The sequence below is a fragment of the Homarus americanus genome, unplaced genomic scaffold (assembly GCF_018991925.1).
Source record: "Homarus americanus isolate GMGI-L3 unplaced genomic scaffold, GMGI_Hamer_2.0 scaffold19117, whole genome shotgun sequence".
In the NCBI taxonomy this organism is placed as follows: domain Eukaryota; kingdom Metazoa; phylum Arthropoda; class Malacostraca; order Decapoda; family Nephropidae; genus Homarus; species Homarus americanus.
The window spans coordinates 217,909-237,626 of record NW_024754704.1 but is presented as its reverse complement, the minus strand read 5'-3'; the positions used below and the strand labels follow the sequence as shown (position 1 = coordinate 237,626).

Genomic DNA, 19,718 nt, shown 5'->3' with positions numbered 1-19,718 from the left:
CTACATTTGCCTGTGAAAGCCAATGGACCTTAGTTTGAAGGAGGAGGATCATGATCTTGGCACAAAAGGCATATATTCAAAGTACTTGACATGTTGACATTTATCATAGTGACAACATCATCAAGGACCATACTGAGGCTCATGTGGAAAGGTCTTGGGTACCATAATATATTAATAGGTCATACAGTAAAGGTTTATTGGTTTATTATATTAGGGTCTGCCTCCTTCAATCAGCCTTCAAATCCTGAACAAGTGTCAACTGCAGTCAGTGTGCATGCACACACATTGTTCCATGACATTTCCTTGTCCTTTAAGAGTTGAGACTTGAAATTTTCCTCTCCCTTTGTTAACCCTTTCACTATGAGGATGCCCCTTTTGATATTTTATTTGGCCTGTAGCACATGTCAGAAAAGGAATTTATCCTGGAAGTCACTGTGCAAACACAAGTAGTTGGGTACAACTAGTCACATCTTTAGAATAAGAGTGCAATAAGTGCAATTTTAGTTTGGTCAGTGATACACATAGCCTTGGTACTTCAGTTTGGAAGCCACTATTCTATTGCCTCCTCCTTGTGTCTAATGAAAGTGTCCATGTTTCTGACCCATACAATAGTCCTCACAATGTGCAGGTATTTCATGTCAGCAGCTTTTTTTTTTCTCAGATTTAAATCAATATCCTGTTTTAACTGAAATGTACAGAATGGAATGTCAGATTATCAAAATGTAAGTTGTCATACAAAGTTGTTGTACATTAATATGTTTAAGCTATTTGAGAATACTTTATCCACCATGTCAAAATCATAAATTTCACATGACATCAATGAAGCATTAATAAAAAATATGACTGATTCTTTCATTTGCATATTTTCATGTAGAAAGTAAATAATCTGGAACTTTAAATGTACTATAGTTGCCAAGGTACTCGTATATAGGTACACCACCGATTTTCCGGCAACTGATGGTCCGGCACCTCCTTTAGTCCGGACAAAATTATGAAAGGGCACTTAACTTCCCTCCCTCCCTCCCAGCCAGGGTGAAGGTAGTTTTAGGTTTAAAGTTTTTATCTTATAAAATGTAGCTTACTAGACATAGCAGAATATAAATTGCTTTGCTGGAATCCTTGTAAGATAGTGATTAATTTGAGTATAAACATCACATAGTTTGCATAAGAGATAAAAATTTTAGTTTAGTGTAGTACAGTGCATTTGAGCAGAAAGTGTGTACAGTAATGTTGCTCAAAATTATGGCTTTTTCACATTTAATTTACATTTAATATTTGTTTAATTTAAGTTTCTAGCAGCCCATGGTGCTTTAGAGACACAGGTGTATAATTAGTGGGTCAGAGGTGTATTGTTGAATTATTATTACCTGACCTTGGTTGGTTCAGCAAAATGGATAATCCGGCAAGGCTTTGGAACCAAGGGTGCCGGAAAATCGGTGGTGGACCTGTACTGGAATGATTGTGGAATGTTGTGACCAATTTATATATTATTAGTTCAAGATGTTGAATGATTTAATTATATGATCAATCCATGACAACAAGTCAATTTGATGGATGGGAGGGAAACACAGGAAAGAGCTATTGCCTGTGTTTCCCTCCCACTCACCAAATTTATTACTTATTTGTTTAACATTACATGACAGACTACAGTCTGTCATGGAAGGTTTCATCCAATAGAGTGCATTTTTTTTTTCTCGCCTGCATTTACTTTTTACAATAATATCGAGATGTATGTACTGGTCAAGGAAATTGTTGTTTTGGAAAGTAAAAACCAACTGAAATTTTAATATATTAATAGACCCCCCATTACTTTTATCCTCTTCAACACTGATCGGCTTGTTAGCCGCTTGGAATGAACTCAGAGTCCTTTCTGTCATGAACATATACATCACCTGCAAGTTTGTTTAGAATTATAAAATAATTACATATTGTAGCACTTTTTATAGATTTATATCCACGTGTAGTCAATACAGTATATATTTTTATAAGAATTTCACCCCACAGTGTATTATGACATGATATATTGTTCATATTTGTTAAGTGTTGCACTGTTTTGTTTTGTGACAATGAATAGTGAATGCATCTGAATCTTAAGAATGTATATTTTATTTAATTCCTTTGTTACTCTCTAAGAATTCAAGACTTTTTGCCCTGTATACAAAATTATGCAACTGAAAAAGATTTGTTGTGAATAATTATACAGGTAGTCCCTAACTTACGACAGCTTGGACTTACGTCCATCGGTACTTATGACCTGCTCTGACCTTACAACCGTCGGGACATACGACCGCCGCAGTTGTGACCAATTTTTTTTTTTTTTTTTTTAATGACGCGCGCATTTTCTATGCCGAAACGATTCCAGTTAATGTAGTCTCCATGTATAGTAATTAGAAAATTATGGGGGCCCTGTGTGCATTCAGCTGACTACATTAAAGGGAAGTGCTCAGTCACACTGTATCCATTCCTCATTATTTACAGTCATGCGCTGGTTAACGTTCGATCGCATATACGTCCGTGGACCCCACCACCCAAAAAAAAAAAAAAAGTGACTCCTGCTGGACCACCACTCCACGACTCCCTTACGGAGACATGATGATCCTCCCCATACTGGTCAGATATTATGTGTTAAAGCAATATGCTTCCTTACTTAGGCTTTTTTTAAGCACTTGCCTACAGGTGAAATGTTAACTTACATCTATTGAGGATAAAATCTTTCACCTACAAATTGACAATAACACATTTGCTGTAATCAGACATATCTAGTTGCCTCAACAATTGCAACCACAGTTGCAATTTCAAATTCTGTGGCATTACTGAAAATAGTAAAGTTTCTGGTGCACTCTAAGATTAAGAGAGAAAACAGACTCGTATTACGGGGGACCAAATAAAAAAAGCATAGCTACATGTTTTGTGGACTACAGTATTAAGCGTACCCATTTCATCACTTTGTAATAAACCTAGCCATGCCTATGTGTGTTTATGATATTTACCATAACATTTTATATATATATTTTTTTATTGGGTCTAGATGGTCGTAAAATGGGAAACTTGGGGTTGGGTCTTGGGTGCCTGAACCAAATAGAATAAATCCCATAGGTTCTGTACTTTCGTTACCGTCGGGGTCCCAATTAGGCGCGATAACCAAGGGATGACTGTACTGTACTGTATATACTTATGACACTGACCAGTTGCTTCTGGTGTTATGGTACAGGGGTACCAAGTGACAGCACTAGGATCCCGCTTCCTCTATCAAGGAATAAACAATTAAAATTTAAATTGAAAAAAAAAACATTCAAATAAATTACTATCTTACAAGGATCCCTCCAATGTAAGTTATATTCACCCAGGTCGTTTGGGTGGAAAATTATGAGAAGAGCTTAGTCACTCTTAAGTAATGATAAATAAACATGCAGGCAGGCCTTCAACGCCAACTGTCAAATCTTATCTCAAATAAATAAACAAACAAACGCCAGACATTCTGTCACCTCACCTCACTGGCATTTTAAAATGAGAGAAGTTTAGTAGGACTGTTAAATAAACACACAGAGACCTTCACCTCAATCTTATCACCTCAACCCCCTCCCCCCCCACAACCCCTCGCTGGGTGGCGGAGCCGTCAGTCCCCAGCCAGGCTTTTAGGCTTACAGTTTTTATCTTATATAATATCTCAGACTAAAGTTAGGAGATTATAATTTGCATTGCTGGAATCCTTGCAAGACAGCCAATAATTTGAATATAAACGTCATATATTTTGCTCAAGAGATAAAAATTGTTGTACATTAGTGTACAGTACTGTAGTACATTTTATAAAAAAGTTTTTCAACTGTATTTTTGGGTAGATTTACATAGATTTCTTCATTTATTTTCATCCATTTACATGCACACACCATACTAAAAGAAACGTAATAGAAATAAATGACCTTAGTGCAAAGCTGGAGTGCACATGTACTAATTTGATTACGGTACTAAAATTGTTTTGTCTAGTGCAAATTATAGCATGTTTATATTCAAATTAATCAGTATGTTACAAGAATCCCAGCTATGTTAATTATATTCACCCGTCATTTCACTGGCTTTTTATAAGAGAGAAACTTAGTCACCTAAGAACTGATAAATATACACGCGTTAGACCTGGGCCTGTGCCAACTGTCAAACGTACTACCTCCCCTCCCCCCACGCCCCCTCGCTCGCTCCCACCCTCTCCCCCATCTGCTCGGCGTTGCTGGAATCCATCCCCCTTCAAGGTAGTAGGCAAAACTACAGTGTAGTTGTTTTAGCTCCTTCTGGCCTGGCCTTTCCCATTTCCTAAACAGCAATCTGTTACAAATGAGCAATCTCCCTCTCTGTTTCCATAGGCTGTTAAAATCCTGGCCCTTTCTCAGCTGCTGTAATTCACTTTCTCCTAGGTGCCTTTCTAGGCCCTTTCAGCATGATGAAATGTTACTGCCCTGCTCCTGCAATTGCTCCAAACCTTCCTGAGATATTCTGGGAAGCCACATTAACTGTCCAGTCACCTGAGGGCTATCTGCTCCTTCCTCAGCTGGGCATGGGGTCTCATTCTCCTCACCACTAAGGGAACTCTCCTCCCCGAAAGCATCTATGGCCATAGCTTGAACCCTCTCGGAGGAGTCATCTGCCTCAGGTTCTGGCTCTTGGCTCTTTCTGGATAATCCATCTGCATTCCCATTGGCTTTCCCTGCCCGATATTCCAGATGATAATCAAACCGGGCTAAATCAGCCACCCATCTCTGTTCTACTGCCCCAAGCTTTGCCTTGTCCAAGTAAGTCAAAGGATTGTTGTCAGTGAGTACAGTAAACTTGCTGCCTGCCAGATAGTCTTTGAATTTCTCCGTGATGGCCCACTTCAAAGCTAGCAGCTCTAACTTCATGCTACTGTAATTCTTCATATTTCTCTCCGACCCCTTCAAGCCCCTACTGGCATAGGCAATAGGGTATTTTCTGCCTTCTACCTCTTGTGACAAGACAGCTCCTAGCCCCTGAAAACAGGCATCGATCTCTTGGAAAAATGGCTTGCTAAAATCAGCACAAATCAAAATGGGTGCCATGACTAACTTGCCATTTAGTTGGTTGAATGCATCATCATGGACCTGGGCCCACCTCGAGCAGATGGACTGGTTTGGGGCGGTGGCACCTGAAGTTATGGCAGTTAATGGGGTAGCTAATTTTGAAAATCCAGGCACAAACCGTCGGTAAAAAGAGGCTAACCCAAGGAAGGAACGTAGCTCCCTAATGGTGGTGGGAACCTGCCACTGCTTAACTGCCTCAATCTTACCAGGGTCTGTCTCAATTCCCTTCTGTGACACTACATATCCAAGATAGGCAACCTTCCTCTGAAACAGATTGCATTTGGATGGTTTCAGTTTCAAGTTATGTCCCTTTAGCCTAGAGAGCACCATTTCCAGCCTTTCTATGTGCTCATCAAGTGTCTTTGAGAATATCATGAGGTCATCTAGGTACACCAACAAGTTTGAAAATATCTCGCTGCCAAAGATGCTCTCCGTGACTCGCTGAAATGTTCCGGGAGCATTACATAATCCCATTGGCATGCGTTTATGCTCAAACAGCTCGAATGGTGTACAGAAAGCAGTCTTTTGGATGTCCTTGTCATCCATCTCTATCTGATAATATCCTGAGGCTAGATCGAATGTTGAAAACCACTTTGCTCCTGCCAATGCATCAAGAGACTCATCAATTCTTGGGAGTGGAAAAGCATCCTTACGAGTGGCTTTGTTCAGTTTCCAATAGTCGACACACAAACGCAGCGACATATCTCGTTTCTTCACCAGAACAATTGGGGCTGCATATGGACTAGTGCTTTTCTGTATGACCCCCTGCTCTAACAGCTGGTTGATATGGTCCCTAACCATTTGGATTTGAGTGGGAGGAACCTGTCTGAAAGGCTGCCTAATGGGAGTCTCATCTACGAGAGGGATGGTATGCTTGATTATCCCAGTGCTTCCTAACTTTCCCTTGCTGTCCAGAAAAACATCGCGGTACTTCCGCAACACACTCCAAAGTCTCTCTTGTGTGCTACTGGGTATTTGTTTTAGGTCAATCTTCAGCCCTATTTGCCTTAGATTTTCTGGCATCTGCCCATCAGCTGGGCATTCTGTCCCCCATTCAACACTGTTTGAGCTCACCTCTGCTGTTTCTTGTTGAGGACACAAATCGGCCCCACGAGCCACTCCTACATGCCAGTTTCGCTTTAGCCACATGCAAGAATTACCCACATTGGCCACAGTGGCAACCCCCTTACCGTACCTAATGGTAGTATATGAAGGAGGTTGGGAGGGAGCCACCCTTCCCCCACCTGCATTGGCTCAATCAAGACTTCAAGTTTGGGACATCTCCGTAAGCTTCGGATGTAAATACTGACTGCCTGGCGGCAGTTTGCAGGGATTCTTGTTGGTTTCCACCGAGTAGAGGAGGCAAACCCCACGTGGTCTTTCTGCTGCCATCGATGGATGCTCTCAATCTCTTGGAAGCACTTAGAAAAAAATCTGTTTCCCTTTATAATACTACAGTCAACATATTGGGGACCAAAATCCTTCACTAGAACTTCGCGACATTGTCTAAGTACATTCATCCCTATCAACCCAGGGGCCTGACTAGCAGAGCTCTGCTCCCCCTTCCTCACTAGAACCCCGACCTGCTCTATTTTATATTCAAGAATCTCAACATCCACCAACATGTAGCCCAGGTATGGTATTGACCCACCATTAGCGGCTTTCAACACGAGACCCTCTGGGGAATGTAATCCAACTCCCCTAGATTCAAAATATCTACGATAAACTGTCTCTGAGACAAGAGACACCTCACTACCAGAATCCAGATGAGATGTAACCAAGACTCCTCCGATCTTAACTACAGTGACAGGGGTTTTCCCCACCAGCCTGTCCTTACGCTACTCTCTGTGTGACCAGCCCACTTGTTCTACCCCTACCGGTGGGCTTCCCACAGCAAGGGTTGGCCATTTCCCTCCTCTCTAGCAATTCCGACACTCCCGTGGTCTTGACTCCATTTTTTGGCTGCTGAGAGGCCCACCTTGGTGGACCTCCTCTCCCTCGACCTTGGTTCCGGTGCCAACAGGTGGCCGCCCTGTGCCCCCACTGTCCACATATATAGCACTCTCCCTGGAACGGAAGTGGCCTTCCCTTGTTAAAATGTTTAACTTCCGGTGGCCCCTTAATTTGGACTAGGTCTGTCTTCACTGCCTGAATATCTACTCGTAATTCAGCAAGCATCTTCACCACCCCTCTCTCTTGAGGTACACTTCCATGGGGGTTTAGTGTTTTTCTCACCTCCTTAACCATGGGCGAACATTCGTTTATAGCTGTAACCACACCCTTAGATGGGTTCTTTTCCTTAATTGTCTGCTTTGTCGTCTTCTTTGACTCTTCTGCAGCTACCTGTACCAATTCCTCATAAGACATTCCAGGCCGGCCACACAAATACCAACGTAAGCCACTCTGCAACCCTTGATCCCTTAAGCCCTTAAGAAAAACCTCTTTCAAAGTATCCGACCTGGACAATTTTGTAATTAAGATGATTTGTAACCAGGTGAGAAGGTTGGGTCACCTTACCCTCTGACCTGACTACCGACCGTTGCGGTGCTTTTTAAAGATTAGTAGGGTCATTACCTAATACCTGACCATTGTGGACCTGATCTCACCCTCCTCTGTAGATATACACCTTGTTTTGTATTTCTCCTTAGTTTGCACTCACCCCTGAAGATGTGAATTACACGAAAGCGCTTGGGAACTTTGTGTTTTCTTCTTTCCTTGTGGTTATCAGCATATACCTGGATCACGCACAACTACAGTGATTTACTTGCATATATATATATATATATATATATATATATATATATATATATATATATATATATATATATATATATATATATATATATATATATATATATATATATACCTCAACCCGCCAGGATTCGAACCCACGGGCTACGAGCCCATGACTGTGACCAGGGAACGCTAACCACTGGACCACCAGGATACTAAATGCGATCCTAGACTTTGTTATATTTCACACAAAGCCTGTTCAACGCGCTTATGGCGCCGTGAACCTCTAATGGGGACTACCCGTATCACGTAGGTGGTCAGAGTAACGTTTTACCAAATCCGGCTTCGAAACACGAGGATCCATATATATTTCATTAGCCCAACAAAGCACGCGGACTTCTACATACAATCAACACCTCAACCCGCCAGGATTCGAACCCATGGCCCACGAGCCCATGACTGTGACTGTCTTTAAGTATTTAATAATGCTAGAAATACCAATACGACAAAGTTGTCCAATCTGTTTACTATTGGCTACATGTATACTGTCTACCCGTGACTATACATGGCCAGCAGAGACGTGTACTCTGATCAGCATGATCATCACACATAATTCCTGGCACTGGTTAGCTGACATTTTGCATGTTACCATTTAAGTAATCACGACTCCATAAAATTAGCTTAATGCTGTACTAAAATGTAACAATAAACATATCATAACTGGAAAATAAGACACGAACGAATTTGCTGTAATTTCATTCAGGGCATTTTACTAATTGGTAAATAATTTCTCTTACAGTATAGTACAATATAAAACAAAATTGAAAACAAGAATTGCACTCTTACCACCAACTGCACAAATGCATTTGTGAATCTATCATTCCCTTCACTTAATAATCTGAATTTGAAGTCAATATGCTTATACAATAAATATGTACTGTAGACAATAAATCCTAACAGCACAAAAAGAGACTTTATGCAAATCAGCGCCGACCAAATCAATGCAGCAGCTGAATGAGGAAACTGGGATGGGCACAAGATGAAAAGAAAACCTTGAAAGGAAATAACCTAAATTTCCTGGAGTTACAATTTTACAATTGTAAAGTAAAATAACAAAATCTAGTTTCTACCAAAGTCGTGGGTGACTTTAGGTCTGTCCACTCGGTATATAAACTCTGCCACATTATAGAAGGCTTCGTACTCTACTGTGTCTGGAGTAGTGTCATAGTGGTAATGCCCACCACAGTCGTCACCGTACCCGTGAGAATGCTCAACGCGAAGGTCCAGCCCTGGATCTTTCGAGATTAAAGTCGACAGGAACACCATGGGCGCCGGCATATCGAAGAAACATAACCATTTGTTGACGTCCTCATCACAGGTCAGGGGTGCCGAGGGAAAGTCCGGCATGACGTGACATTTGGCGTGACCCTTTACCAAACGGAATGTTCCTCCTAGTCCCACTGGTTTCTCACGGAAATGGTTTTCCAGGGCTTGTCGCAGGCAGGTCACAAAGTTGGTGTCACCAGTACGCTTCTTCGCCCATATCTTGAGAACTTTGCCTGCTTGGCCTTCGCTCGCAAACATGTTCAACATCAAAGCACATCTAGTTTCAGAATCTGGTAAATCCATCAGTTTGTAATTTCCAGCAGCATCTATCTTTGAAATGAGGGATCCATTTGATGGGTTTTCGCCCATCTTAACGTTTGCCATCAGCTCACTATTGACTCCAACAAAGTTATGTGGGCCAGCTCCTGCTCCCACTATGAATGCATTTGGCAAGTCTACAGATACTGCCAATTTCTTGATGTCATACACTTTGTCCATTTTCACTTCAGGTATCAAATTCGGTACACCACCTACGTCGCCTAGTCTGGGGGATCCACATAAGCCTCTGCCTTTCAAACAGTATGGCTTGTTCCTTAGATCAGGACACTCAACGACCGACACAACTACTTCATCAAAATTCATGCACAGTGCATCCTGTAACACAACTGCTACCTCCTCCAGAGGAGGTACATGAAGAGGCCTTTGTTCCACTGTCAGAGACATTCCGTCACGTTATCTCGATCGTGTACTGTTCGTTACTGAGGGAGAGAGGACTCATCCAGCTGAAGGCCTGTGTTATGTGAGAGCCTGTGACGTCTTGAGTAATGAGTGTACGTGGCCTCATACAGCTCAGGCGTCCTGAAAATATTGAACAAGAGTTGGAGCTTCCGAACAGTGTCGCCATCTAACGTTTGACACACTTAAGAGTAAGATTTAAAGAAAATAAACGAGTTATTGGAGCTATAACCATGTTAAATGTAATATATATTTATATATATATATATATATATATATATATATATATATATATATATATATATATATATATATATATATATATATATATATATATGGCATGTATAAACTGGACAATTTTGTAATTAAGATGATTTGTAACCAGGTGAGAAGGTTGGGTCACCTTACCATCTGACCTGACCACCAACCGTTGTGTGCTATTTAAAGATTAGTAGGGTCATTACCTAATACCTGACCATTGTGGACCTGGTCTCACCCTCCTCTGTATATATACACCTTGTTTTGTACTCCTTTAGTCTGTACTCACCCCTGAAGATGTGAATTACACGAAAGCGCTTGGGAACTTCGTGTTTTTTTTCCTTGTGGTTATATATATATATATATATATATATATATATATATATATATATATATATATATATATATATATATTAGTTCATGAATTGAAATCAAATCAAATCAGTATGAAAGGTGAGGTTATAGTGCGGGCGGCGACTGTCTCCTGCCCCACCACATGTGCGGTACAAGAGCGTCTGCTACTGGACCACAACACTGGGCCCCTGTCTACCATTGTACTCTGCTATACTACTTTTCCTCTGTTTCATCAAACAATTAACGTGAGAGTTTTAATTCTTTATAATAAAGTTTTAATTAGTTATAATTAATTTTGAAACTTGACTGATAATGTCTGTTTTTAATGTCAACCAATTTTTCCACTGTTTATAACTTACTAAATGATCACATACAGACCTTGGTCATTTATCGTTTACCACAATTAGTAATATATGACCGGTGTATTACTACAAATTCACTCATTTTTTGGACGACCTGACCTAACCTAACCTAACTCACGGTGTTTTTATGTAACCAGACTCACCATATGAGGGAATCACCGTTATATCTTACCTTATTCCGAATTAGAATCTTTACTGTGGTCGGGAGAACACCATGAGATCTAAAAGTATTGTTTGTTCATTTCAAAAATTTTTTATAAAAGATTTGGGGTAGGAATGTTGTGTGAACTACTATAAAAATACTGTGATTACTTCCCACTTGGACGATCGTGTTTTATGCTATTTAACCTAACCTAACCTGATAATGGGTTAATATTCGTCCATTGGCTGTCTGCAGGTCCCCACCATGTTTACCTGAGGATATACTCCTCACTTAAGAGTCAGTTGTCTCCTCCTTACCTCCTCCTCACCTCCTCCTCCTCCTTGTAGGTTAGGTTAGGTAGGTTGGTTGGTTCCTTTGGTATGAGAATTTTTTATTTATTTATTTTTATTTTTTGGTGTTTTACTCAAATTTGACCTCCAATTTTTTGCAAATTGACAGTTTGTTAATAATTAAAATGTAAATTTTTTGCAAAAGCCGCTAAATTGCAAAAGAATTGAAGGTCATATTTGAGTAAAACACACTGAAGAATTAAAAAAAAAACTTATCATACCAAAACCTGTGGACAACTAATGGACGAATATTTACCTGATCCTGTAACTAAAACTGATAAAATCGCATCAAGCAGATGATCATCCAAGTGGGATGACACTGGTCTAGCATTCTCAGAGGACCCCCGCATTCAGAGGGCCCCTTGTATATAATGCACTAAAGTCTACAGTAGGTTAATACTGTATTTGGGTAAAATTATGGAAATTATTGACGACTGACCCACTGGCCATTTAGCATAGAAAACTATTATAAAAATGCTGTAATTTCACTTGTGCTTTATAGAGGACACTGTTGTAGTTTGTGCCTTTTTTTTTTTAACCCAACCCAACCTTAACGTAAAACCTTTTATGGAGGTCACTCGTAGTTTGTGCAATTTTTTTTTATCTAACCCAACCTAACCTTAACTTAAAACTGTCGCATTACCACCAAGAAGATAAAGTAGTGAGCACTTTAAGCGCCTAAATATCTACCAAACGAAGCATTTGCACTAGAAATGACTATCATATTAATACTCACTGATGAATATAGAGGAAGAAAATATACCAAAACAAATAACTCGTCGGGGAGTCAGTCGTTAATAATAACCAAAATTATAGTTTCAGTCATCCCTGTATATTGGTAAATTTTCACTTGTTAATGTATTAGCCCCTGTCTCATGGACATTAATATTATATAAATTGGGGCTAATATATATATGTATTATATAACGAGCACTCCCTGTAAAATTCCGTAGCTGTGAGGTGACGTAATTAGAGCACGTGATGGGTAAATTCCACTGACAAGGTGTGTCCTCAGTACAGTGGTCCCTCGATTAACGAACACAATTGGTTCCACAGTCGTTCATTAACCAAAAATTTCGTGAACTGAATCTATTATTTCATTGGGATATTGGGTAATTGGTTCCAACTCACAAAAAAGTACATACAAAGTAAAGCCAAAAAAATGCATAAAGTCAGAAACACTCCTAAAAATCCCTAAGTCGCCCTTAAATCACTATACAGTAAAGCCTCGCATAACGACGTTAATGTGTCCTCCAATATTGCAGTGTAAGGTGAATCATCATATCACGAATTATTAATTACCATTAAAATAAAGCAATAATAATGAGATGCATTCCCAAGTGTGACCTTTTCATATCTTTTGTGTGGCTTTTTGCCTTCTTTCCCCCAAAACAATACAATTAATGAAAACTGCAAACTATGTTCTTTAAATAATATTTCTGAATGCACCTTATACAATAGAAATGAATAATAATATGGTCACATAAGAGGAGATGGGACGCCATTGTTTTCGTTTGTGTTTACAGCCGGGAGTCCGGGACGATAGTTCTCCACGAGAAAATGAAGAAAATAACACCCTGGTTGTAGCTGTAGTAAAATTAATGTAAAAAAATTAATATACTGTATATGTTTTAAGTAACGTTATTTAATAGAAGTAGCTAACCACTAATGGCAAAGAAAAAAAAGAGATGGATTGGGAACGCCAATATACAGTATACTGTATGTGCGCATTTAAGGATACCGCGCCATTTATTTTTTTAAGAATATGTACAAAAAATTTTTATTGTTTATTACTAATATGTATTTGATTGAATTAATCTTTATACTGTACTGTATATGCAAAATGAACAATACAATTCATTAATAATACAGGTAAATAGAATATTAAAACACAAGACGGCATTCTTTTCGTGAGTGGTGATGGTTCTACATAAGAAACTGAAGAAAATAAAACCCTGGTTGTGGCTGTAGTGAGATTAATTTAAGAAACATGAATACCCGTATGTATGTTTTAAGTAATGTTATTTAACGTTAATAAATGGAACACGAGAAGTAGCTAACCACTAATGGTAAAGAAATAAAGCGAGGCGATTGGGAACACCAATGTATGAAAAGTAAGTGTGTATATATGAATACATATCGTCATTTCTCTACATATGAATATGAAAGCAACACTTATTTACTGTTCATACATGTTTTAAATAACATTTACGAATGTAAAGCAAAAATTCTACTCGCCAATGGTTGTAAAGTCTAAAACATAAGGACAGCCAATGAATATTGTGCGAGTTTTTACTCAGATGACAAAGTCATCAGGTTCAACTCTGGCTGAAGCTGTAGGTTCAACTCTGGCTGAAGCTGTAGGTTCAACTCTGGCTGAAGCTGTAGGTTCAACTCTGGCTGAAGCTGTAGGTTCAACTCTGGCTGAAGCTGTATGTTCAACTCTGGCTGAAGCTGTACCTTTCCATAAAGCTGTTGCTGAAACTGTTACTGAACCTGAAGTTGATGTTGAAGTTGCTTATGATGCTGCATTTGATGGTGTAGCTGAAGCTGATGGTTTAAGCCTTCAAATAATAAAGCTGTCGAAAGAACCTTGCACAGCTGCTTTGTTTTCTTATTATACATCTTTATGTAGAGGTCATATGCATTTATTTAAATTTTAATTCTTTGTTCTGTTAATGGACCCCCTGTATTTATTAGTGCACTACAACAAAAGATATATTTGATCAAAGTTTTATCAGTACTGTACGTATATATGGGATGGACCATTTGTTACTTTTAAACAATATACGTACCAACAAAATGGTCTGTCTCAATACCACCATACTGTATTGGGCTGTAAGTAGGCTAATATAACAAGGCCATGAGAAAAACATTCATAATCTCACTTTTTTTTTCCATATCCTGATTCTGTACTGCACACGTTTTCATAAGTGAACGAAGGTCATAAAACTTCTTCACTGTCTATCTCTGGTAGTTTGGCTCACATCTTTAATGGTACCAGTGACAGCTTCCCGGACATCTGTTTTGCCTGTTTTGTCAAAATTGTTGACTCTACTTTGCCTCAAATTATGTTTCTCTACTAGCCACATCTCTTATGAGTACTGTACTGTAGTACATGGATTTCTTCTTCAGAAAAATTCACCCTGCATCTCTTAGTGGCTGGTACCATGATCTATTTTCTATTATAAATGTCAAAGGGACACCCTACATGGTCTAGTGTTGTTGTGACATGATTGGTTTACACCTACTCAATTATGTGTCAGTTGCAGTCATTGGCCGAGAGGAAAATGAAAACAAACATACCAGTGCCACTTGCGGGCATTATACAAACTAATGCCAGAGTTTGTACGGGGATCACAGCGAAATGAACCTTTTGTGAATCACCCTTCCGGTAATTCATATGGACTTTAGATCTGGCAGTTATGAACTTCTTATCTCAGCAGAGTTAGTGAATCTGGGCCTTGGTTTCTACTGTGGTCTGTGGTGGACACAACCACCATTGCAGGCTTGGTGTTGAATATGTGGCTCAAACAGGCTCAGGTCATACATGAGATCCTAGCCCATAGAGGGCACTTGGTGAATCTAGTCTTGCTTAGAAGAGGCTGACATTGTAGTGGAGAGGTAGGGTTATTTGGTTAAACCAGATTGGAAGTTATAACGTGGTGCTCCAGTAAACAGCCAATGTTACAGGGTGCCCTATTAAGCAGTCTATATCACAAGACTATTGGCAAATAAGACTTCAGGATCAGTCCTTCAGTTTAGAGAAAATGAGTTAATGATGAGAAATTTATAGTCTTGTAAGTCCTTGTTATTTTTCCTTTTTTTATGTTGCTTATAGCTTTAAATATTTATTCCAGATTAAAGATGTCATGGCTATTTGGTATGAACCAGCGACCGCAAGACTTCTCACAATTTGTACCTCCACCGACTGCTGTGGGTGGAGGGGGTGCAGATGGACCTGGAGACTCTGATAGTGGCAAGGGCAAGAATGGTCCTATGGAAGCCTATCGTTTTGACTCAGCTGCTCTAGAACGTGCTGCCAAAGCTGCTAAGGATCTAGAATCTTCCAGTAAGGACTGACCAAATACATTTTATTTATTTTGATCTCGACTATCCAACGCAAAAGCTAAAAATAATAGATTTTTGAAGCTGTCTATCTGTTTATATTTGCTTATGCATGAATTTCATGTACAGCCATGTTTGCAAGTTGTAAGAGGCTTGGAATTTGTTTGTGTGGTCTTTAGTGTAATAAACTATTTTTCTTACTTTTGCAAGATCTCTTCCATTATATTGTAAGGTAACAGAACCAAGAACACACATTCATAATGCTATAATACAGTACACCAATTCCCCCATTAATTTCTTTGTTAGGTTCCTGAAAACCACGACTTTAAGTGAAACAACGTTAAGTGAAAATGGTTTTACCATAGACGCAATGATATAAATAGGGGTTATGTTCCTTGGGTACATTTCAGGTCAAAATTTTCTCTCAACTTGCCACAAATGTTTCACTTTCAGCCCTATCACCTTCTATTTGTTTTAAAGTTTTATATAAACTTAGAGCTTTTTCCTGTATGGAGAGCAACGAACACGGAAAGTTTTGTTGATGTTGATGATCCTCGACCCACATGTTCAGCATTCTTTCCATATTTTCCATAATGCCACTTCTGTTATGAGTTAACTTTGTTCCAGATAATGGAGTAACACTTTTAACACATGATTTGATATTTTCTGCATTTCCACAAATTGTTCTTACGTACAGTTGTCGGAGCTCTTGCTATATCCACAGCATACTGTCTTTCTTCAAATCTCTTTACCACATGTAATTTAACTTTTAATGTAACACTTTTCCACTTTCTGTGACCACAACCATTAGTGGTGCATAATGCACATTTAGCATTCATTGTTCAAGGGCTCAAATACTTTTATAATTGGATTTTGAGTGAATGTTGGGAGAGTATCAACCAACCACCGAACAATAACAAACAAATACAGTACTGTATAGTAAAGCCTCAAATAACGACGGTAATGTGTCCTCTAATATTGCAGTGTAAGGTGAATCATCATATCGTGAACCATTAATTACTATTAAAATAAGCAATAATAATGAGATGTGTTCCCTAATGTGACCTTATCATATCTTTTGTGTGGCTTTTTACCCTCTTTTCCCCCCAACCAATAAGATTGATGAAAAATGATAATTATATTCTTTAATGATTATGAATGCACATTATACAATATAAATCAATAATAATAAGGTCACCCAAGAGGAGATGGGACGCCATTGTTGTGGTCAGTGTTTACACCCGTAATGTCAGTTATCCGTCTGAAACTGAAGAAAATAAGACCCTGGCTGTTGCTGTAGTAAAATTAATGAAAACAAATATGTATGTTTTAATTAATGTTGTACAGTAAAAGTAACCACTGATGTTAAAGAAAAAAAAGAGTGATACCGGAACGCCAGTGTGTGTATGCGTGCGCCCTCAAGGAAACAGTGTCATTTATCTTATTAAGAATATGTACAAAAGATTCATTATTGTTTATTTCTGAATACCCTGTATGTAGTTGATTGAATTAATATGAATTAATATTTATACCTGTATATACGAAATGAACAATGCATTAATAATACGTAGAATATTAAAACTCACAAGAGAGAAGACGGTACAGTATTGTTTTTGTTAATGTTTACAATACCTGTGACGAATGTCGCTGGTTCTACTTAAGAAACTGGAGAAAATAAGACTGGTTGTAGGGAGGTACTACTGCTGGGAAGATACTGGAAGCATAATGTGTTGTCTAATGGTAGACCCTGCTGCCATATGTGACCAAGTCCCAGGTTGCTGATCTGACTTTCTGCCTCATTTACACACAATTGCAGGGTCTCAATTGTTTCTCTTACTTGACAACACAACATACATACAGTATACTGTATTGTTTCTCACTCTTGATTTTTTTTTTGTATTTCTTTATGGTTCTTTATTATTATTATTATTATTATTATTATTATTATTATTATTATTATTATTATTATTACATTTTCGCCCCCTAGGCCCCGATTTGGGTCAGTGACCTGTGCCCAGGTGGGCTAATCCCCGTAGAAAAAAAAAATAAATGAAACAATATAAGGACAGCCAATGAATATTGTGTGAATTTTTACTCAGAACTCTGGCTGAAGCTGCTTATGATGCTGAATTTGATGGTGTCGCTGAAGTTGATGGTTTAGGCTTTCAAATAATAAAGCTGTCTAAAGAACCTTGCACAACTGCTTTCTTTTCTCATTATACATCTTTATGTAGAAGTCATTTGCATTTTTCACGTCCCTGTTAATTTTAATGCTTTGTTCTCTTAATGGATCCACTTCAGAAAATATGTTCATTGCTTGCTCCATATAATATCCACAGATCTCTCACCCTTTTCATGTGGTTTTAACACATCTAGTTTCTCGGCTACGCTTATGCACTTTCTTTTAGCTTTTGAACCAGCACTACCATCACTTGCTCTCTTGCTCATGTTGAATAGGGACACATAAATGCTGTAAGAAATCCGAGAATGTTTTTTTTCCTTTTCCTGTTCACATGCGTGAAAACAAAAGGCCCGCCAAGCATTAACTGTTTACAGGTACTCCTCGACTTACGACCGCCGCAGTCGTATAAAATATTTTTCAAATTACGTATTTTCGAGTCCTGACGTTAGTGATCGCGCTGTGTACTGACAAAATTTTTGTTTGTAATTCCATTTAAAATGGCTGGCAAGCGTAAAAGTGAGAGTTCTCGTGGTGCTGGGTATTGTACACTAATGTAATACAATTTTTATATCGAGCAAAATATATGACGCTTATATTCAAATTAATCTCTGTCTTGCAAGGATTTCAGCAATGCAAATTATATTATCCTAACTTAAGTCTGAGATATTATATAAAATAAACATAAAGAAATCACCAGGGTGGGAAGAGGAGGCGGGAGATGAGGTGACAGAATGTCTGGCGTTTGTTTGTTTATTTATTTGAAATAAGATTTGACAGTTGGCGTTGAAGGCCTGCCTGCGTGTTTATTTATCATTACTTAAGAGTGACTAAGCTCTTCTCATAATTTGCCACCCAAACGACCTGGTTGAATATAACTTACATTGGAGGGATTTTTGTAAGATAATAATTTATTTGAATACCTGTATAAACAAGCTATATTTGCAATAGACATAACAATTTTAGTACCATAATCATTTAGTACATGTACAATACAGGTTTGCACTTAGGTCCATTGTTGCTGTGCAATATATATATATTTTTTTTTCAATTTAAATTTTAATTGTTTATTCCTTGATAGAGGAAGCGGGATCATAGTGCTGTCGCTTGGTACCCCTGTACCATAACACCAGAAGCAACTGGCCAGTGTCATAAGTATATACAGTACAGTCATCCCTTGGTTATCGCGCCTAATTGGGACCCAGCCGATAACGAAAGTACAGAACCTAGGGGATTTATTCTAATTGGTTCAGGCACCCAAGACCCAACCCAAGTTTCCCATTTTACGACCATCTAGACCCAATAAAAATATATATATATATATATATAATGTTATGGTAAATATCATAAACACACATAGGCATGGCTAGGTTTATTACAAAGTGATGAAACGGGTACGCTTAATACTGTAGTCCACAAAACATGTAGCTATGCTTTTTTTATTTGGTCCCCCGTAATACGAGTCCATTTTCTGTCACATCAGGACGCCTGAGTCCTCCGTTTTCTCTCTTAATCTTAGAGTGCACCAGAAACTTTACTATTTTTAGTAATGACACAGAATTTGAAATTGCAACCCCAATTGCAACTTGCAATTATTGAGGCAACTAGATATGTCTGATTACAGCAAATGTGTTATTGTTAATTTGTAGGTGAAAGATTTTATCCTCAATAGATGTAAGTTAACATTTCACCTGTAGGCAAATGCTTAAAAAAAGCCTAAGGAAGCATATTCCTTTAACACATAATATCTGACCAGTATGGGGAGGATCATCGTATCTCCATCAGGGGGTCGTGGGGTGGTGGTTTAGCAGGCGTCATGGATTTTTTTGGTGTGGGGGGGGGGGCACGGACGTATATGCGATCGGACGTTGTTCGGTTGGACGTTAACACCGCGCATGACTGTATATACTTTATTTTTAGTCCATATAACATGCGGACTTCGAACATATAATCAACGACCTCACCAGCCAGGACTCGAACCCTCGACCTAATGCATGGGAACCAGGGAGCGTTACCGACCATACCACAAGAGCACTAAAAGCACTTCTAGACTATGTGATATTTCACACAAAGCCTGTTCATCGTGCTGATGGCGCCGTGAACCTCTCTTTGGGAACTGCCCGT

The 19,718-nt window shown here is 38.8% G+C and overlaps 2 protein-coding genes across 2 annotated transcripts in view; one reads left to right on the top strand and one right to left on the bottom strand.

The window, feature by feature from the left end:
- Positions 1 to 8,561: 8,561 nt before the first annotated feature.
- LOC121855994 (ester hydrolase C11orf54 homolog) lies at positions 8,562 to 10,040 on the bottom strand. The gene has a single exon (XM_042351227.1). It carries the CDS (start codon positions 9,867 to 9,869, stop codon positions 8,940 to 8,942), a length of 930 nt encoding a protein of 309 aa, XP_042207161.1. The 5' UTR covers positions 9,870 to 10,040; the 3' UTR covers positions 8,562 to 8,939.
- Positions 10,041 to 10,604: 564 nt separating this feature from the next.
- LOC121855907 (ATPase family AAA domain-containing protein 3-like) overlaps positions 10,605 to 19,718 on the top strand; it is a 47,381-nt gene continuing 38,267 nt past the window's right edge. The window contains exons 1-2 of the mRNA XM_042351087.1: positions 10,605 to 10,738; positions 15,208 to 15,419. Coding sequence (XP_042207021.1) covers positions 15,215 to 15,419 — 205 coding nt within the window. The 5' untranslated portion in view covers positions 10,605 to 10,738; positions 15,208 to 15,214. The remainder of the gene's footprint in view (positions 10,739 to 15,207; positions 15,420 to 19,718) is intronic.

Coding starts and splice junctions, on each gene's coding strand:
- LOC121855994 (XM_042351227.1), bottom strand. CDS start 9,869: ATGTCTCTGACAGTGGAACAAAGGCCTCTTCATGTACCTCCTCTGGAG.